The sequence below is a fragment of the Psammomys obesus genome, unplaced genomic scaffold (genome assembly GCF_907164565.1).
Source record: "Psammomys obesus unplaced genomic scaffold, mPsaObe1.curated_primary_1811, whole genome shotgun sequence".
Taxonomy (NCBI): domain Eukaryota; kingdom Metazoa; phylum Chordata; class Mammalia; order Rodentia; family Muridae; genus Psammomys; species Psammomys obesus.
This window is the reverse complement of record NW_026586550.1, coordinates 8,071,324-8,093,991: the sequence shown is the minus strand read 5'-3', so window position 1 is coordinate 8,093,991 and position 22,668 is coordinate 8,071,324. Positions and strand designations below refer to the sequence as shown.

Below are 22,668 nucleotides of genomic sequence, written 5' to 3'. Positions count from 1 at the left end.
ATCTATCTATCTATCTATCTATCTATCTATCTATCTATCTATCTATCATCTATCTGTTATTTATTTAAAGGAAAATCTGAGGAGAATATAAAATAAGATAAATCAACTCACCTCCTGTAGGCGGTCTATGTACATACGGCAAGTCTCCAAATCACAGTCTCCACGAACAACTAGAATACCCAGTGGGATGGCTGAGGATGGAAGAAAGAAGAAAAGTCTAAAAAAACACGCATGGTCTTTAGACCGACTTAAATGTGTTTCTCACGGGTCAGAAAAAAAAAAAGAATATTATAGGTGTGTGGAAATGTGGATACAGCTGGGAAAAGAACTAAGTGACTCTCTATAAAACTCCTTGGCGGCCGCACCTTTGTCTTCCCAGCAGGTGTCATATATTTACCTTGTTTGACTCATGTTGTCCTTGCCACCTGGCTGTTACCTCAGTGGCCCTGATATGAAATATACTAGCTAATATCACAGTAACAATGGGACTGTAGAACTGGATAGCCGCTCACTGCCAGCTGATAATAGATACCTACATTTGCCGTGGACAGCATGAAGCCACAGCCTGAGGAAGTCATTAATCATTCAGAATTCTGGACACTCGCCCTTTTCCCTCTTGAATACACAAGCCTCATCTTTTGGCACATTTGCAATAACTTGCTATTTCTAAAATGAAAGCTATTTGAATAGTGTTGCTGCCTGAAGAGTAACAGCAAAATTAAACAGCTAAAACTGAAGGAGGGAGATGAGAGAGGGAATGCAGGAGGGCATATGCAGGAGGACATAGGAAGAAAGGATTCTTCAAGGTAATCCAAGTGATTTTAGAGAGGTCCAGCATTAATTGTGGTTAACGTCAAGGCCTTGGGTAGCATTAGGGAGAAGCCAAGTTACACATCAATTTAGGTAAATAAAGATGTCACACTGGCTTTAGTGAGCAGACCTTCCTACTTTGGATATAAACATTGATATTTCTAAAATATTTTTAAAAAATACTCCCCCTTCCCAAAACAAAAAAATATGCACTTCTTATTTTAAAATACAGTTACAATGTTAGATCCATGATTTAACACAAAAATGTCAAAATCAAATCCATCAGGAAGAAACAAGCAAGCAACTATATGATCGTGGTGCTTACTATATTAAGTCTTTCGTGGATTAAAGTTAGTTTTAAAGCTTCACTATGAACCGATAAAATTACAAAGTGGGATACATAATTTACACTGAGGCTATTCTCTGAAGCACGTGAAGCCCCTTTTATCTTTTATCTAGAAAAGCATGGATAGTCCCAAGAAAAGCAAGCAGCTCCTTACCCAACACTAGTCCCTGGACCGATTTCCACTAGGAAGAACACATCAGTACTAGTTTTTTCTTGCAGATTCCTCAAGTCCTGCATACATCAGTCTTTGGAGCATCCATGACCTAGCTGAACTACTGGAGTCTGGGAGTGAGTGTGAACCCAATCACAAAAAGGATCAGGCCTTCTACTGTCCCCTCCCCAGCACATGGTAGAGAAATGGTAAGTGGTGAAAAGTGTGTGTAAAAGAAAGAAGATGAGTTAGCGCTCATTCAAACACAAAAGAAAAAAGTGTACCTTTAAGGCACACGTCATCTTTATGGGGTAGACAAAAGTTGAAGCAGAGAAGTAAAGAACACGTGTGGGGCTCTGAATCATCACTGGTTTTTCTTCAAGAAGCTAAGTGAACGAGTCAATAAGCAGAAGGTGAAGCAGCCTCCCGGTGCCATGTTTGGAAGAATAACCTCAGAAGACTACAATTTCCTTCTTTTTGACAATAAAAATAAACAGTAAGAAGTGTTAGAGTGGCACCCAGGCATTGTTGAAGGGAACGGGATGGAAGTACCTTTTCGATTTTACTGACGAGATAAAAATACCTCTTTACTCATTAAGGAGACCGGCCAGGCATGGTATGCTGTAGGCAAAGCAGAGGCTGAGGAAGAAGAATCACAAGTTACAGCCTAGCCCAGGCTACACAGTGAGTTCCAGAACACTGTGAACTACAATCTTAAAACCAGGAAGCAAACAAACAATAAATATGTGAATTGCCCTCAGCTATACTATCAGATAACCCAACTATTGTGAGCCACCAAGCTAAGAACTAAATAATGTTTTAATAGTCGAAGATCGTGAGAAAAGCGAAAATTTTTCGCTGGATACAGAAATAAGTCAAAAGTTATGGAAACTAAATATAGCTATAATTCAGAAATTCAGAAAGTTTATGTGGAAATCTTGCCAAATACTTTTTCTTAATTTCAAATGTGCAACTGTGCAGAAATAAAATTTGATCAATACATATTTTCTTAAATTTGGAGATAAACTTCATAGAAATTAAGAATAATCTTTCCAACACCTCTTATTTTCTTCAGTTATTAATACCTGGAGTTACACTTGTCTGAATATAAACTAGTCAATATACCTAATCGCAGGCATTTTAAACTACAATTAGATAATAAATATTTATGGTTGAGAATCTACCAGCAGTAGCTAGAAAAGCTGTTTTTCAAAGATTATACACTACCTGTATAATTGACAGCTTTTGTCTACTCCTAAAATAGGTGAGTACAAATAACTGTATTTGACTAAATAATGCTTAGTTATTCGAGAAAAAGAAAGGTGACCTCTCACCACTTCATTGCATGTTTGCAATCAACAGTCAAGTGCGCTTTGAGAAGGTACAGTGTGCAGCAGGAAGGGCGCACAGCCCTTCATGCCTCTATTCCCCCAGCTCTGGACTTGACAACTGTTCAGCTTAGCTCTTTGTTCTTGCAGTGAAATTACTCAGTCCCTTTCAGACTAGGCTTGAAAGCTACTGTGTTTAGAAAAGGTATTTGCAGAATTTTGTGAAGACGAAATCTCACACTATATTTAAAATCGAGTTGGCACACTAAAGCGTGGTCTGATGCTCTGTGTTTGGTTGTTAACTATGTTGCTCCCTGAAGTCTTTCTGCTGTCCCTTACGAGTAGACACTCATGAACCCCAACTATTGCTATGTAACCTTGCCTCCCTGATCGACTGAATAAATGCCTATATACCTGGGGAGGGCAGAGTATGTAAGTGTGTGGCCAGAGTTCATGGGCTTGAGGACAGGAGGATCATGGGAAGAAGGAGAGAGGTACTGGAAGAGGAAGCCTTGAAGCAGAGAGCCATGATGGGTTAGCATGGAGAGCAGCACATGCCAGATCAGTCTGAATGGTGGAAAACAGCCCAATGAAGACCATTAGCTAGTATTTTGAGATTATGGATATGAAATAGCCCAAACAGAAATTATTAGAGCAAATGGTGTGGGATGGGGGCTTGGGAGGTAAAATCTGCAATTCCCCAGGTGACATAAGGCTATTCTACAATCTATCAGGTGTCTGTGTCTTTTATTGATTATAATAGTGAGTTAGATAATACCGCCCAAACAATTATAGGCTATTTAACAATAAACCTTAGAAACCATTTGTTTGTTTGTTTGTTTGTTTGTTTGTTTGTTTATGGCAACACTAAACTATCAATGTTGGCTCTCCTTCACCACCTTTTAGACATCTTCCATTAGAAAATAGTGTCATTATAAAGTGTCAAACTAGTGTTAGAAGTTCCATGATTAAATTCTTTTTTAAAGATTTATTTATTTATTATGTATACAGTATTCTGCCTGCATGTGTGCTAGCAGGTCAAAAGAAGACACCGCATCTCGTGGTTGTGAGCCACCATGTGGTTGTTGGGAATGGAACTCAGGGCCTCTGGAAGAGCAGTAAGTGCTCTTTAATCTGTGAGCCATCTCACTAACCCATCCATAATTATATTCTTGTTTAGTTAATTTCCACAGCTGAGTATGGTGTCACATGCCTTTAATCCTAGCACTTGGGAGGCAAAGATAGGCAGATCTTCCTGAGTTTGAGGCCTGCCTGGCCTATAAAGTTAGTCCAGAGTTCAGGATAGCCAGGGCTATTACACAGAGAAACCGAAAAACAAAAACAAATAAACAAAAAGTCAGTTCCACTCTTTCTGCTAATTGGAACAAGTAACTGCACTGCAAAAATGTCAGAGTCAACCTTGATTCAAAAGAAAGCAGAAATCTGTGGGAAACCAACACCTTCCTTTTGCATTACTGATAACCACGCTTCACACCAAACTTTCCTGCATTTCAATTAAGAATAGTGGAAAGCACATTCATGGCCTGAGCTTTGGTGTCCCTGCAACTGCCTCGATGACTCATCTTCTAATCAACTTAGAGACTTGGACGTCAATATGAGCCAGCCAACGCTGTCCTACATAATAGGGGGTATATTCATTGGAAGTTACAATTTCTAACTAAGCAAAAAGAAAAAAATAAAGCTGACCTCTTAAAGAAAAGGACAGATCTGGCACACTTCTCTCTCATCAAAAACATTACTGAACTATAGTAAAACATTGTTTTTATCAAGGAGAAAACAGAAGCAAGAAGTGGACCAAAGATTAATGACCCAAGCCGGGGTCTATCAGTCCATCCCTAAACGAAGTAGGAGGTGGAGACCGACATTGCACAGAGATGAGCAGGATGGAATCCCACAGTATGTCCTGCAGCACCACTCAAAGGAAGACAATGAACCTAGAAGTAAAGTTAGACAGTAATTCTAGCTGAACGCACGCAGTGAGGCATTGAAGATTTTGCATAAACGGTTGAATGCTAATGGAAACAATCATGATTTTTAGATTCTAAATAAAATGTTGATAAGCTACTTCAATTTATTTGTTAGAAAGTTTTCTGATGAAAGTAATTTTTAATCTTTTTTGTACATTTCCATACACTGAACTGTATCCACTGGGTTTAATTCTTATTTTGATCTAGTTGTCTTTCATCTTCCATTAGTTTTTATAAGGTAAGTTAAATCTCCTAATAAATTTTTAAAAAATTCCAAAGAAAGCTAAAGGCACAGTAGAGAACCGAGAAACAAATCTGCTGCCTCCTGCATGAGAGAGGAAAACTTACGTGAGAGGTAAACAGTGCATAGGAATAACAAAACATGCCTCCAGAGCATTGAAAGTTTTCATGCTTGGCATTGGTTTTATCTTAAGCTATTTGAAATCAAAGAAATTCATACAAATGTTTTGGGCCTCCAAATTTCAGCATAATATTTTAAAAAAATTCTCTGATTATCAAGATACCTTAAAGGGTTCCACCATAATGAAAATACAGTGTGAACACCAGAAAATATAAAACTCTCTAACTCCAAGTAGTTGAAAATTCTCTCCAAAAAAGGGCAAATGAGAGGAGATAGGAGTGGAGGGGCTAGAAAAGGAGGAGAAAGAAAGAGAGAGGGGGAAAAGCCCAAAGCACCACAGTGTACACTACAGAATCCTCCATGGACTTGCTATAAGCACCATCAGAAATGTCAGTAACTGAGAAGACAGCAGCTAAAATTGGAGCACTGTGGATTAGATAACCAGGTCCCTGTTGCCCTTTCATATTAAGAACAGTTTTTATCCAGAAAATTAGGGATAACTAGCAATTAGCAGAGTACAGTGACCTAGAACTTCATTCTCTCCTGGGGGTGCCAAAATCCGTCATCAAGGACTCTACCATCTTGGCATGAGTAAGACGCCTTTGAAATCTGACAAACCCATGGGGCAATGTGTTAACATGTTGGCAGGCTTATCTAAGGTCCAAGGCAAGACTTGAATTTCATATGTCATCACTGGCATAGTTTTAACATAAAGCTCCAAATTTGGAGGAGTAGCTAACACTTTCCTACTTTACAAATAGACCTTTACTCATACTTGAAGGAGGTGTCAGAATCAGAATTCTTGTAATCCAAGGAGTATTGAGATAAAATACAGTGATGGTGAGCCACAGCCAGACCACTTCTCTTTCTTTCACACAGGCTCCATCCAGAACATGGAGGCCCAGCACATGTGGGTAATCCAGAACACATCTCGGGATTTTCCAAAGCTCATGCCAATTCCCACAATCCCCTGTCACAGGGCTTGGTTGCATCCACTATGTATTGTCCCTTAAAAACTGGAGCAGAAGAAGAGGCCTATAAACATCCAGGCTTATGGCTACTGGGTTAAGAACTGTGAGAACCTAAAGCATATTGAAGAAAAGCAATAACAGAGCCCTTACCTCAGGACTGAGGTAATCCCAGGAAGCAGGGCTTAACTGGAAAGGGCTACAGCAGAGTATGCTAAAGGTGGGGCTCTCCTCGAATGAAAGGAAACACTGAGTTGGAATTCTCAAGGATTAGTTTGCCTAGTTCACATAAAGAAGTTTGGGGTCAAAAATATTTACTGAGAATCTCAACACTCTTAGCTGTACAGATGCTGCTTAAATTTTTTAAAAAGATTTATTTAGTTTTCTTTCTAAAAACAAGAGCTAAATAAAGTCAACCATAGGTTGACAGCATTGAGACAGCAACCAGTTGACAGAAAATGAACATAGGAAAACACAGAAAGGGAGGACATTGAGTTGAAGGGTATTTAAGACACTATGGAAAAGGAGAAAGGGCTTTTTTTCTTCTGGGACAACAGCTGAGTATGAAGCTCAGCTGGGTACTTTCTCTGCCTCTCTGAAATAGAAGGTTTTCAACCCCCCCAAAAGAAGATTTATTTATTTTTAATTTTAATTATTTATACAACTGTGGGTCTCTGTGTGCGTATGTACACATGAATGTGAGGGCTTGCAGAGAAGTTGCAGGCTGCCCAAAGTTTGTACTGGCACCCAAACCCAGGTCCTTTGGAAGAGAGATAAGTATTCTTAGCCACTGAGCCATCTCTCCAGCCTTGTCTCTCATGTTTAACACTGAGCAGAAATGCAGAAAATGATCAGAAAACTGGGATATCCATCTAACACAAAAGGCAGAGAATTAAATAAAGAATGACATAAAATGGAAACTGTAAGAAAGAAAAAGTTTTTAACATATTATCTTTAATTTAATTGTGGAGCTTTGAGAAAATGAATCCATCTGTAAAATCAAAGTATATTGATGATGTTTAGAAGATAAGGAAGGCCTGAAGAGACAGGCCTCACACAGAAAACAACCAGACATACAAGGAACTTTGAAAATTAAAATGTGATAGAATAAATTCAAAGCTCATTCGAACTGTCAGAAGAGAAAGGCAAACAAAATAGACATCAGAAGGGGGAGAAAACCAGGAACAGGACAGGAGCCTACCACAGAGGGCCCTCAAAGAGTCCACCCAGCAGGGTATCAAAACAGATGTGAGACTCATAGCCAAACTTTGGACAGAGTGCAGGGAGATAGAAAGACCTAAAGGGGACAGGAGCTCCACAAGGAGACCAATAGAACCAAAAAGTCTGGGCACAGCGGTCTTTTCAGAGACTGATACTCCAACCAAGGATCATTCATGGAGATAATCTAGAACCCCTGCACAACTGTAGCCCATGGAGCTCAATATCCAAGTGGATTACCTAGTAAGGGGAACAGGGGCTATCTCTGACATGAACTCAGTGGCTGGTTCTTTGATCACCTCCCCCAGAGGGGGAAGCAGCCTTACCATACCACAGAAGAAGCCAATGCATTCAGTCCTGATGAGACCTGATAGGCTAGGGTCAGATGGAAGGAGAGGAGGACCTCCCCTATTGGACTGGGAGAGGGGCATGGGAGGAGAAGATGGAGGGAGGGTGGGATAGGGAGGGAACAAGGAAGGGGACTAGAGCTAGGATACAAAGTGAATAAATTGTAATTAGAAAATAAATAAATAAGAAAAAAGAAATCATACTCAGAAAAAAAAAGTTGAGATAAAAAATGAGGCAAAATTTAAAAAAAAAAAAAAAAGGAAAAGAAAAACAGGCTGGAAAGGAGAAAATCAGGAATTCCAATGCCGGTGTCTGAAGCCCTCAAGCACAGAAGAAGACAAGGGAGCAATGAAACATTGATTGCCAAGTTGGAAAGATGGAAAAGGTATGCCGCACAGGAATAAGATTAATATACACCATTTTGAAATTTAAGAGCACTGAGGACTTATGTTTATACCTATAGACAAACATTAGTCTTAGTCATGAGCAAAGAAGCTTCTCTTTGCTGTTAGCAGAAGAGAATGCAGAGACTCACGGCTAGCTAAGGTGATGAGAAAAAGTGATGGCTCAGAGACCAGCCCAAACAGGACATGCATAACATCCCCTCTATGGCTCAGAGAACATCACCAAGAAAGAAACCTCATCATTTTAAAGGAAATGTGTGATTTAGTATTGGGCTGCATTTATGATTGTCCTTGGCTGCATGAACAGGACATAAGTTGGACAAACCTGTAAGTCTTTTATACATAATCTAAACTATTAAAGGAGTCCAGTAATTGAACAAAGAACAAGTACCCTTTAGTGAGAAGCTATTGGGTTATTTACCCCAATAAAAGTTGAGTTTTGTAACAGGGAAAAAAATGCATGAGATTTTTTTTTGTAATAGAGGGAAAAAATGCATGAGAAATCAAAAGTCAGAGAATATAAGCAAAGGGACTCTCCAAGTGTCAGATGCAAGATCCCAGGACAAGAGATGTGTTGACTTTCAAAATAATTGGAGTACGTGATCTGAGAGACTGGTGTGCACAAAATGATCATCACAAAACTGTCATATTCCTTATAAAGCCACTTTTCAAACCAAAGATGGAATTCAGGAAAGCCTATACCAGCTATGCGTGCAAGTGTGTGTGTACGTGTGTCTGTGTACATGTGCATGTGTATAAATATACACATATAATAACAACACTATTATCCCCAGATATGTTTTTTTCTTAACTCACTCCTGAGAACAAGAGTTAAATCATAATAAATCAGAAAAATTGCAAAGACTTACTACTTTGAGCAGCACTTCCATTTAATAGTAGATGCAACCTTAGGACCTGCCAAATACTAGAACATTTTATCATGGTTTCCCCTCAATCCTCTCAGAATGGACACTGCATACCCTTTTGGAAGCTGAAGCCAGAATGTAGCCAGAGATGCTTTGCAGCAATCCTGGAAGACTTCTAAAATCCATTGCATTGTTATTTTTTTCCCTACGAAGAGGATTCGCTTTGCTGACCCAGACATTATCTGATTTAAGGTTGTATGTATCAAGAGGATAACATTACAAAAACCAAAGGGTAGTTATCCTGATTAAAAGGGGGGGGGGGAGCAGGAAAAGGTACATGTTCTGCTTAAAAACAAAACAAAAGAGATCAAAAACAAAAACAAAACATGATGTGAGAGATGCATTTCTACTTCAGTTTAATCTTGAAACCTCTCCATTTTACATATATAGCATTATGGTGCATTTTGTATGCAAGTTAGAGTGAGGCAAGAAATGCCCATATAAGTACTTATGCACTTCTCTGGCTGTGAGAGTACCCAGAAGAGATGGACACTGTATCAGTTGACTAAATAAGATCCATTTTTATCAGTGTGATGAGCATCATCTAATCTTTGGAGTGCCAGGAGGCAGCAAAAGAACATCTCCCCTCCCCTCTCCTCTCCCTTCTCCTCCCTCCCCTCCCCCTCCTCTCTCCTCTCCTCTCCTCTTCCTTCTCTTCTCCTCCCCTCCCCTCCTGTCCCCTCCCCTCTCCTCCTCCCCTCCTCTCCTCTGTAATCAAGTGAGTCCTGCTTTGGCCCCTCTCAGGCTTCACCCCAACCCCATTACCCCTTTCCATGTTGCCATTTGTTTAAATCTCTCACAATCTGGAAAGTGATTAAATTAGTGACCTGAGAAATACACTGCTCATTTCACCTGTATATGCGCTGGATTTTATGTTTGAAATAAAATGCCAACGGGTCAAACTAATTAATTTTTTTCTTCTATTCTTGCAGTTAGGACTACTTGAATGCATTATTCAAATTTATGCCAAATTGTGAATTTATTAGCACTAGATATCTTCAGTAAATTCAAATCTTGCAGCAACTAATCTACAAGAATACTCTTTTATAAACAAGAAACTTTTAAAGTCTCCAGGCACTAAAATCAAACATGTCAAGTATGATTTCTAAAATACATATCGCACCACAAAGACCAAACAGGACCAGGGAATAGAAGTAGCCCCAACACCTGCCTGAAGGATTGAATTGCTCCAACTAGTGAAAAACAAAGTTGCTAAAAATTACAATAAAAGGTGTTTGAAGTTTTAAGAGATATGATGCAAAAACCAGTGAAATAAATTTGTCAAGTCAATCAACTATTTGGTTGAAGGGATGCAAAAGACCTTGCCGATATGCTGCCCTTTCCCGGGATTACCGAATCTATTTTTGTTCTGCTATAACTTGGGGACATGCTGGACTCTGAGACAGCCCATGAGAATTCACAATGATTGGGAACCTAAGCTTCTTGCTCATGTGAGATTTGTGAGTCCCTGGGTGTGGCTAAGCTAACTTCACCCTCTACCCCAGGCACAGTGCTACGAGCTCAGGCCTACCAGGTAAAAGAAAAACTCTGCTAGTAAGAGAAGCCAGGTAGCTGAGGTTATTTATTGTCCTATACAAGTAAAGAACTCTCCACCTTTAGCAGGGCCAACCAGGCCAGAACAGGCTTTCTCTGAACATGCATAGGGAGCAGACCTAACTTGTGCTGTGTTAAAGCTACATTTTCTGGAGTCATGTTATAAGCACGTTGGTCTACAACATGACATGATACAGTTTACATGAACCTCAAGGTGGATAGGACAAAACTGAATTAATAAGATGTTGATAGAAACAATCCTATGCTAGAAGGTGGAGGGACAGGAAATACAGAGAGGATGGAGGAGAAAGAGCAAAGTAAAGAAAGAGATGACAAAAAAGAGGCAAAAGGGAAAAATAACTTAAACTAATGTGAAAAAAAATCCATTTGTTTTGTTCTTTAATCTTTGCTAAATGCCGAGAAGTGTACAGCATCACTATCAGAAGGGCTAGGTGACACGCCCTAAATGTTACACCTACCAAACAGAGCAAAGCAGTGCCAGCAGCATATGCCTTTTTCTCCTAGTGGCCTTCCTGAACCCATATGTCCAATAAGTATAGAAATAAAAGTATCAGCATGCAATAAAGAGCTGAGAGCTCAGCATGATTTGTAAAGCAGGCTGTCATTAACACTCAATACTAAGCTCAGAAGAATGAAGGCAAAAATGAGAGTGGCCAAGGAGAGGCTGGGTCTGTTGTCCAGCAAGCTTCACAGGGAAAACTGTGAATATTCAGGACAAAGTGCAACAATTCCAAGGGTATCCCGAAGAGCAGGACCAGGGAATGCAGAAGCTGTGGGTAAAGTATGCATGAATACACTTGGCACATGTGGAGTCCCTTTCTACATCTGGAAAATTCTACCCGATTTCTGACAGGTCAGTGTCAAGGTGATTTATAGACCATGGACGAAGCTTGCCATAACTAGATAACCCTAACTGGAATTCAGTGTTCATGGGCCTTAAGAGAATGGGGTTAATGTTACAGAGAAATGCAACTGTATATTGCGAGCAGTTGCTAATAATTTTAAAGAACATAGATTTAATAAGAGTACAGTGGACTTTAATCAAATTTGTGATGGACAATCATAAGAGTTGGTTTGCTATAAAATGCTTACATTTTAATTTTTAACATGGAACTGAAAAGTTGATTATTAACATACTCTAAACAGGAAACAAATCCCATACTCTCCTCTGAGATGTGAAAAGTACAATACTTCAGAGAGGGAAGCTATTCAAAGTGTTTCTCTGAGATTGTTTTGAATAAACATTTACTAAACATTTGTTTATAACCATTATCTATTTGATAGCTGTGCAGTAATGGGTTCCACATCCGTTTTGATTCTAAAATATCATTGGCAAATAACTACATTAAGAAAAAAATGTAATGACTGTAGACCCGGTGAGCTTAGCTTGCCCTTCATTCTCCTGCGCAGCATGATAGCTCAGTGTAACGGATGAGATCACAATGCCCACCTCCACATCACTGGGAAGATTAAGCAGTGCCTGCAAAGCACTAGCAAATCCGTCCTACATTCTCCTCTCACACTTAGGAGAGTCGCCATGCTTTTCTCCTAATTCTGTTATCAATGTGTACGGGTCACTGATAAACACTCAAAGCAAATTTCAGCAGACCACATATGAGACCTTTGAGAACAGATAAAGAGTTACACCAAAGTTTCTAAAACACAACATCTAAGCTAAAGAAAAGAATGCACCAAATCTACAAAGACAGAAGGGAACAGCAGCTGGCAGCTCTGTGATCTAGGCAATGGCCCTCCGGAGCAAAACAAAGCAAAGCTGTCTCTAACATCCAGTCTATGTGAAACTGATAATGGGATTAATAAAATGGAAGAAACTCACAGCTGTTAATTCGTTCTCTGCAATGTACTGTGATATGTTCAACAAGGTATCAGTGTGGAAATAAAGGTATTAGCATGCTTTGGGGAAAACAACCCAGGATTTAATTATCTGACACTTTTGCTATTACGGTATACCGCCTGTTAAAACAAAATTGCAGCTAAATGGGGCCATTTATTTATCCAAAGAACAAACAACTACCTTTCGAGGGATCCTGGAAAAAAAACATGTCACTTCTTGGGGAAAAGGTTCTCAGAAACTACAGGCAAAGGCCTAGCTCAGGCTTTTAAAAATCTTGTCACAGTGATGGGTGATTTTAATTACCAAATTGACAACGATCTAGAATCATATGGGAAGAGAGTCTCAATGACACACTGTCTAGATTAGGCTGGCTTGTGGGTATGTCTGTGGGCACTGTCCTGAGTATGATAACTGAGGTAGGAAGACCTGGCCTAAAAGCACATTACATTAGGCTGGGTCCTGGACTGTTTCAGAGAAAAATGAAAGTGAATGAAAGCATTCATGCACTCACTCTCTCTCTGCCCTGACTGTGCATGTGACGTGACTGTCTGAAGTTTCTGCTACTGTGACTTTCCCACAGTGAGGGACTGTAACTTGGGATTGTAACCTAAAGTAACTAACTAACTAACTAACTAAATAAATAAATAAATAAAACCCTTTCTCTCCTAAGTTGCTTTCATCAGGGTTATTTTACCAGGGCACAAGGAAGTGAATCTAGGACATCAGTTTCCAAAGAAATTAATAAATAGAATCACAGAGGTAAAAGGTCATAAATTAGGGAACATTGAACAACAGAGTAAACTGTCAAAACACAAACACTGAACATAAAGTCAAGGTGCTTTCTATGAACACCATGCAGACATTCTGTAAAACCTGATATTTCATTAAGGATTAATTTTATACTTACTGGCAAACATCAGGGTTTATGTCAAGTATTCCCTATCTTTTTTTAAACAACTAATATCCAACAATAACAAAGAAAAACAACTGTCCCTTAGAAATTAACACAGAAGAAAGGTTACTTGAGCTTGAAGTGGTAATGATACTCCAGACACAGTATCAAATCATGGTACATGAAAGAAAATATATAATACCATCAATATGAAAATGGCCCCATGTAGACACTGTTAAGAGGATGAAAAGGGAAGGCGTGGACTGAGAACAAGTCTCTGTAAAGCACACAGAACCCTCAATGCACACATTCCTTAAAATTCAACAATAAGAAGAAAGCCATCTTAAAATGGCTCCTTTTTCTTGCTTCTAGACCTCTAAAGATATTCACTTCAACTTAGACATGGTAAACTTACAAATTTGAAGCTAGGATCTGCATAAGAAAGACAATGTACAGTGTTTGTCGTTCTGATCCTTGGTTACCTCGTTATGATATATTTTCCAGTTTTATCTGTTTTCTTGAAAAATCTCATGATTTTTTTTTAGTGCTGAATAGAATGTCACTGCATATATGAACTTATTATCAATTCATTCATTAGTTGATGGACTGGGCATCAGTTGCTGAAGAACTCATTAACTGGTCAAAGTGCTGAGAACAAGTTACCACTGTGTGCTCAGCACTAAAGGCAGCATCTAAATCATCCCTGCTGAGGACCACAGGGCATCAAGGAAGAGGAGCTGGAAAGACTGCAAGAGTCTGAGGTTGCAGAGGAGTGCTTATCCTTCGGATATGACATGACCTTGCAATCATGAACACATAGCAGCTGTGACTACCTACACAAGACTGGGTTCACCAACATTCCATGAGTGGGGATGAGGATCATGAGGCCCCTCCCAACCTTGAGGAGTTTACCATATTTCAAATGTTTTATCATACAAAGTTAAGTACAGTCTTAACATGCACTGTAACATAATTTCTTTGTAATAAACTGAGCTACAAATTCTGTCCACACAAAAATCTGCATATGAATGTTTATAGCAACCTTTTCAAAATAATTTCTGAAATGTGGATTCAACCATGATGTTCTTCAGTAGGAATAGATAAACCAAAGCTATATGTCCATACAATGGAATACCAAGCAATAAACAGAAATGAGCTATCCAGAAATAAAAGCTATGTTAAAATTTTAAATACATGCTTCTAAGTGACAGACATGAATCTGAAAGACTGCCCTCTGTATGGTCCAATCTACATAATATTTTATAACCAGTAAAATTATGGAGACAAAAGAGATAGGTAATAATGGGGAAGAGGGCTATGAAATATTGTATTATAGGCACAATCTACCTGTGGCACTCATGAACTCACAGTAGCTATGATTGCTTTATAAAGTCAAGAATGAACCCCAAACCATTCTGTCACAGATGTGGACAGTGCTGATGGGGCCTAGCCAAGCCCTCCAAAGAGCTGGTGCTGTTAAGGGATGCTGGCAGAGAGGAAATCAGTGAAGTAGTCACTGCTGGATTACAATTCTCCAACAAATGTCTCTACATTTATGCCCATGTGGGTGGCCCCACTTAAGCCCAGTAGGTAACAAAGTAAAAACAAAAATCAAAACAAAAATGCATGAGCATGGGGGGGGGTCTCTGTTAAAGAAATGGGGTCGGTGAAATGAGTAGAGAATAAGGGAAGGTAAGAGATGAGTGTGACCAGAATAGATTATATATACCTGTATAAAATGATCAAAGAATAAATTAACAAAACATTATAGAAACATTACATGGGGTAAGGGGGTGAGGGTAGAGAGTCCAGTGGTAGACATATGTGGAAGAAAAGAAAGATAACCATGGTAAAGATAAGCAGCTAAGCGTACTTTTAGAGTAACGGACCTACTGTGTGTGACAGTATGGTAGTGGACTCATGCCATGGTCCAGTCACAGAAATACATGGTGCACAAGATTGCTTCCTGAGGTACCACACAAGTAGGTGTCAGTAATGGGGGGTGGGGCTAGGGAGGAGTGCGTATGAAGAAAGTGTTATAGAAAAGCTCTCTACTGTCCACTTAAATTTTGTATAAACTTAACTTTGCTTTAAAAAACATCTCCTAACTTTTTAAACGAGAAATGCTGAGTTTGCTGTGGGCGGGTACTTCACTAATAACAGAGAACTGATTGATAAATGTGTGTTCCCCTCTTAGCTTTAACTCTCAAAAAGTCAAAGGTTGGTAGGAATTAAGAACTGAAAATGGAAACCAAGAAAGAGGGACAGGGATGAAGGAAGGTTTCTTCTCTTAGGAAGAAACCCTATGAGAGGATAGTAGGAGACACAAGGAATCTTTCCCCCTTGTCTCATTAGCTTGAAATGTGCCAAGGTTTCCAGGGACTGAATTCTTACTTGACATCTAATAATAACGAAACCAAGTAAATTGGCAGTATTTCATTTTTTCCCAACCAGGAGCCTCGGGTACTTTTTACTACAACCTGACATCATTAGCAGCCCATTGCTCACCTGGAACTAGCAAGGACCACTAACAAGCAGATTAGCATACAAAAGGGAACCAGGCACCCTCTGAACAGTATGCCTTGCCTTGCCCTGCTATGTCTGGGGTCTGTGAAAGATTTCACAACGTCTGCTTCTTATGATTAAAAACTGAATTTTCTAGTTTAGCTAAAGCAGGTCCTGTCTATAGTTAATTTAAAATGTCGGGCACAAAATAAAAGCAAGCTCTGTAGTTTCACTCGACTTTGTTAGGGGGTAAGATTTCTAAAGTATGTTTTCTGGAAGCTAATTGGTTCTCCACAAATCTAGTTCTGCTTTTTATCACAATAGCACTCTACCTGAGAGGGTATCTTTGGGAACATAAAACCTGCATTTTTAAATCGCCATAAATTCTTTTGGCATCTGTAATTTTTAGTAGAAATTTCTGGATTCCCTTTTCTTTTAATTTGGCAAACACATTCTATATACAAGGGACTGGGATAAATCAGTGAATCACTTCAGAAAACAAGTTTAAAGTACTTTCTGACCTCAGAGGCAACTATGACATATGCCAAGAGTTCAGCATTTAGTTCTGAATAAGGTACAATACCTGAAAGGAGTTAGTGAACTTCATGGAAGAGGTGTGTACATAAAACAGTTTTATGATGGGAATTTTTTCCAATGGAAAAATATTAAAGTGTGTTTAGGATTCTGAGAAGCTACATATTACCTAGGACCAGACAGACTTTCACAAGTAATGTTTCCTCTAGTGACAAAAGTGAGAATTTCAATAAGGTGAAGAAGAATTTCAGGCAAAGGAAATTGTTTTAGTCCTTGGTCATCTCTTATATCATGAGAAAAAAAAAAAAACAAGTCCTGGGAAGGAGCTCACAGTCAGGAATTAGAAGGTCAGCATGCATGGAAAAACTGGAGTGAGAGATGAGTTCAGAGACCTCACTATTTGTCTTAGTTTGAGTTATTACTGCTGTGATGAAACACCATGGCCATGTTAGGGAGAAAAGGGTTTATTTGGCTTATACTTTCTTATTGCTGTTCATCACTGAAGAAAGTCAGGACAGGAACTCAAACAGCACAGAAATCTGGAGGCAGGAGTTATTGCAGAGGCCATGGATGAGTGCTGCTTACTGGCTTGCTCTCCATGGACTGCTCAGCCTGCTCTCTTATAGAACCAAAGACTACCAGCCAAGGGCTGGGCCCTTCCCCATCAGTCACTACTTAAGAAAATGCCCTACAGGCTTGCCTACAGCCAAATCTTATTGGAGGCATTTTCTTAATTATAGTTTTCTGCCCTTGGATGACTTTAACTTGTGTCAAGTTGACACAAAACTATCCAGCACACTATTTTAAACTAAGAAGGCAAAACTTTATTCTTAAAAAAGCGGGAGACTGAAGTATGAGGACCAGCATGAGCACAAGACCAGCTTGGGCTACATAGTTAAGTTTTAGGCAAGCCTGCTCTGCATAGCAAGAATGTGCCTCAGAAAACAACCAAACAGGGCTGGTAAGACGGTTCAGCAGGAAAAGGTTTGTCACTATAAGCCTGATGGTCTGAGTTGGATCCCCAGGACCAATATGGTGAAAGAGGAGAACTGACTCTCAAAGTTGTCCTCTAATCTCCAAACACATGCTGTGGACATACACATACACACAACACATATACATATACATTCACACACATGTATACACATACATACATACATACATGCACACATATACAAATAAATACCAGAAACAAACAAACAAGGATGAATAGATTTCAGCAGGCTTGTATCAGGAGATAAAGGTTTCAGATCTACAGTGACAATGACAATCTTAATAATCCCAGTTTGACTGAACTTAGATAGTGTCCTCAATATAAACCCCTGAACTCTGATTTTGTAGAGCATTTATGTAAGCAAACTTACATTAATAATTTCTTTCTCTGACTCATTGAGATATAAACCTTTCTTACCAGTTTTATAACCTAGCAATTTAAAAGGGGAAAGGAGATCAAAACCCTCACAAACACTGCTGCGATATGAACATTGTGAAAGAGAGAGCCCTTACCTCACAGTCTATTAGTAGTACAGAACTTCCACTACTGGTAATAATAATAATAATAGCCAATAAACATAGTTGGGCTATCACACTTCCCACCAAAAATCTTGAAATTTTTTTCTACTAGCTTAACCCAAGGCTTTACAATTTCCCCATCTTTGTCTTTGACAAAATTTTGCAAAAATCATTGCCATTAATACAAGAGACAATTTTATGGAAAACAAGATGATGCGTTAGATGCACTGAGGATGAACTAGTGACTGCAAAGAGTGAAATGAGTCAGGGTGATGTCTGGGATGAGGGAACAACCAAACACACAAAAAGAGACAAATAAGTGAGAAATTAAAACCTGAGAACTTCTCCATGACCAATTACTTGTGTAATGAGAGATAAGGGAAAGAGAAGGTAACTCAGAGACTGCGTATTTGGTTATGGGAGCACATCGTGTGACACACTTGCCTAACAGCAGCATGGACTCGCAGATTCCATCTTCAGCTGTGCTGAAGAAGGTGCAGGAAGGCACTACAGACATCGAGGGTAAATGGCGTGAGAGAAATGCATAACCAACACCAAAGATGGTGGATTACAAGACCACACATAAGGCAATCTGATAATACCCAAAACATCAGCAGTGGGCTCCTGAGTTACAGACAGAAATGGGAAACTTTTTCTGATGGCTGTAGAGCAAAGATCAGAAGGAGGTGAAGGAGGAAGAAGGTTCTGGACCACCCTGGACACCTTCCCACCTACAGCCCCACTGTAGCATCTCTGGAGTTAGCCACTGAGAGACACTTTCCTCCTTCCAAATCATCAGCGAAATGTGCAAGATCTATGGGGGAAAAATAGATGTAAAGAAGTAAAAACGCAGGAACAAAGGAGATCTCTCACTCTCCACTCCTGGACAAGGATAATAGACTCAGATGGAAGCATAATTGTGGGAACTTCATTGTTTTATGTTTTTCTCCTGTTTATGATGAATGTGGATTCTATATCATGAATGGTAACTCAGAGGAAATAACAAGCAATAAATCTCAAATGCCTCTTTCTTCTCTTAGACAGTAAAGACCAAATGTCCAGGTAGAATGTTAGAAAGTAGCATCACTTTCAAGCTGAATATGAAAGCCTGCCATCATTCTGTAATGACTTGTTGGATCCTCTTTCAATGAGGGTGCCTACCATCATCATGACATTACAGTTCAATGAAAGATCAGTAATCTCTTGGAGTTCACATCCATTGTGATGGTGATGCCAGAATCTTAAATCACCTAGCAAAAGGGTCTATGGTCATACCGGTGGGGTACTATCTCAATTAATTTAACTGAAGTGGGATACCTGCTCACTGTGGGTGGTACCACTTATTAGGCATGGGTTCATGATTGTGTAAAGTGGAGAAAGCAAGCTGAAGGCAAACAACACTTCATTCTCTCTGCTCTTGAGTGTGGGTGTGACTTCATTTTCCTGGTTCTGTGCATCCTAACAATGATGGACTGTACCAAGGACCTGTGAGCTAAAACAAACCCTTTCTCCCTAGGTGTTCTTGTTAGAGTGTTTTACCATTGCATCAGAAAAGAAAGTATGACATCTAGTGTTAAATGTGATTGAAAAAAGAAGGCTTTGTCTGTGAAGTTCAATAATAATCTGGACAATGAACACTAGAATAGAATGTAATTTGGGGTTTTTTTTCCTAAGCACTCTATTAAAAATTTTGTGTTTGCAAAATTTTTAGATTTACAAGATAACCATTACTGACACTATGTTTGGGAGAGAGACAACAAATACTTAACTGTGACATAGAATATTAGCCCCAGGGCCAAAATCAGGTAAACAAATGTGAGACTCCAGATGAAGTATCCAAAACAATGATTCATAACTGTATCGAAAACTCAAATGCCCAAAATGATTATCCCAGACACACTGGTCTGACATCGATTACCCTGTTTGGAGATAGCAAAGGTCAACACTAAATTGATGCTGGAGACCTAGTCAATGTAGTTCCTAATTTCTGAACTGATGGGACACTTGTAGAAAATTAGTGACAAGACCTAAGCCTCTTTCTGTAAGCAAAGAGAGGAAGCTGTGTTGATTTGTAGGACAGACAGCTGACCTCTACACAGGCCTCTCATTCTGCTCCTAGGTGACTTCAGGAGAATGGCTGTCACCATGAGATGCTAAGAGAGGGTGCTTCCTCCACTGGGGCTTGACACATTTAACAGGCACACCAATTTGTAGTTCTGACTCAATCTGCAAAAAGCTTATTTTCATAAGATCTCACACATTTCTACCCCTGACTCTGTTCAGTTCAATGTCATTACCAATAAACTTGATGCACATGGAAAAAAGACCCATCTTGTTGAGAAGCAAACTCTCACTCAAGTTCTGGCTATAGTGTGAGAGTAGAAATCATGGCTAGAAATTTAACAGCTAATGCCAAAGGAACATCCAACGTCACTTATGTTCTACTAATTTGGATTCTTAAGAAAGTAACATTTACTCTTATTTTCCTAGATGATAAAGAGGTTAGATCAAAGCACACAGAGTGAGTCAAAGGGATGGTATAGTGGGTAAAAATACATCTTCAAGCACAAGTTCCATCCCTTGAGCCTCCATGAGGAAAGGAGGAAAGTGATTCCTGTAAGTTATTCTCTGACCTTCGCATGCTTTCCATGGCACATATGCCAACTCTACTCACCCACCCATAAATAAGTCTAATTTAAAACAACTAAAACATAGAGAAAACCTTGGGAACTAGCCCTCAAGTAAGTTGAACCCTAGGATACAGATCATTTCCAGGTCTATCTACTTTGGCCAGTTGATAAAAGGAGATGAACAGATTCAAGGATTCCATTATATGGATTGTTCCTTCACACAGTATTTCAAGTATATACTGACAGCTAGCACAGAGTTTCACCATGTGTTCCACTCAGATCAGCCCCCGAGAGCTCTGGCATTCCAGGTATAACTCCCAGGCCTCATGTCTGAGTCTCCCTCTGGAAGGAAATTTCTTTATTCAAGGTTTGTCCCCTCCATCCAGGGGCCCATTCAGTATGCAGTGACCCTGGCTTCCTATGAGGCAAGTCTTGAGGCTGTCACATATCCAAAGGTCACTGTAGGAAGCCTCTTCCACTACCTCATGATATTTCAGTTTCTTATTCTGCCCAGTATGTGGACCCTGCCCACATCTGTGGCCTCCTCTTGGGAGTATGCTATTAGCCCAGTTGACCTCTTGTACACAACACTGAGTCTCAGGCTGCATATCCCAGGGAACCCCAACCTATAAACAAGAATGGCGATCCCCCCATCTCTCTTAAATAGCACATTTCTGTATGTACACAAATGTGTTCAGAAAGAAGCAGGGTATGTGTTACAAATTGCACTGCAACGGGGGCATGAATATAAAATAGTTTGTTAAAATCCTTTCTCTGCAAGTATCCCTATAAGAGACAATGCATCATGTCCCTGTAGTCATGTATTTGGCCAATATAAGCAGCAGCCTCTATAAAGTAGGAAGAACAAAACAAATAGTTATTGTGTGCATTATTACTTATTATTCAACAGGTTGGCTACAAAGCTGTAGTGGCTACTGTACAACTTGCTGAGTAACATGACAAATGAAAGAGTAATAGTTTCATATCAGAGTCTTGGAAGAAAGCTTTCGAAAGAACCCGAATACCACTGACATTTACATTCAATAATAGCTGTCAATCTTGTGTGGATGTTTGAATGAGAATGGCTCCCAGAGAATCATGTGTTTGAATGCTCAGTCCCCATTTGGTGGAATTGTTTGGGAAGGACAAGGTATGACCTTGTTAGAGGAAGTATGGCACTGGAGGTGGGCTTTGAAGTTTCAAAGGCCCACATCATTCAAAGTTAGTCCTCTCTCTGCCTCATGGTTGTTGCCTTAAGTTGTAAGCTCTAGACTATTGCTCCAGAACCAGGAGCAATAGTCATGCCTGCTGTCATGCTTCCTGCCATAACAGTCATAGACTCTAAACCTCTGAAACTGTAAGCAATAACTTAATAAACCCTTTCTTCTGTAAGTTGTCTTAGTCATATCCCCCAATAAATTCTTTCTTTTGTTAATTGTCCTGGTCATAGTGTCTCCTCACAGAAATATGAAAGTAACTAAAACACATGGTAAGCCAACAAGTAAAACACTGCAGTGGTATTAAGGAGAAAAAGTTAACCATTCTCTTGTGAGAATGTTAAGCAAGGTTAACCCAGTAGGAATGAAACACATTGATGTGAATGGGGCTTGAGAATGTACCAAGCATTTCTCTTGTTTCCAGAGACTACATTCTAATTAGTAATGAAAGATGAACCAAATACCATTAGCAACAGTTTAGGACCAGTCTTGTTTGAGACTTAACAGTGCTAACTGCTAATAGAACAAGGCTCTAGGTACTTTTGAATGACCAGTTAATTCAACCATCCACTTCTAGAGGTAGTATGTATCAATTTTATTTGCTTCCAGCTTTTCTCAACTGTCACATATGCTCATTCAAACTTTCCTGTCTCTTCTTTATTGTGCCTGTCAGGTTAACTTTATATTTTATTAAAAACATTAAATTAACCAGAACAGAACTTATCCCTAGAATGGAATCTAACAATCTACATGTACCTGTCTTCATTCCTCTCTGGAGGACCTACACCAGCCCTCCCCACACCATTATTGCATGCAGTTTCATCGTATCCCTTACTGAAAGGCACTACCCCAGCAGCTAGCCCTGTTTTCTTGTATTCTGTTCTTCTAAGTGGTTGGTTCCATCAACATGCTTGCCTGCTCTACTAGTTTACAAAGAGAAAATTGCTCCATTCATTCTCCATTTTTTTAAGCTCCCAGCAAGGAGGAAGAAGGAAGAAGAGGAAGGAAAGAGGGGAAGAAGGGAGGAAGAAACAGGGAAAAAGGAAGGGAGAGAGAAATGGAGGGAGGGAGGAAGGAAAAAGCAATCAAGGTTAGAGTGC

At 39.5% G+C, this 22,668-nt stretch overlaps 1 protein-coding gene across 3 annotated transcripts in view; it reads right to left on the bottom strand.

Annotated features, from left to right (window-relative positions):
• The window catches only part of Dgki (diacylglycerol kinase iota), a 466,379-nt gene that overhangs the window by 94,749 nt on the left and 348,962 nt on the right, over positions 1-22,668 (bottom strand). For 2 of the 3 annotated variants that reach the window (XM_055602146.1, XM_055602147.1), the window contains one exon: positions 112-191. In XM_055602146.1, coding sequence (XP_055458121.1) covers positions 112-191 — 80 coding nt within the window. Of the gene's footprint in view, positions 1-111; positions 192-4,659; positions 4,669-22,668 lie in introns of all 3 variants that reach the window. The other variant, XM_055602148.1, reaches the window with a different exon arrangement.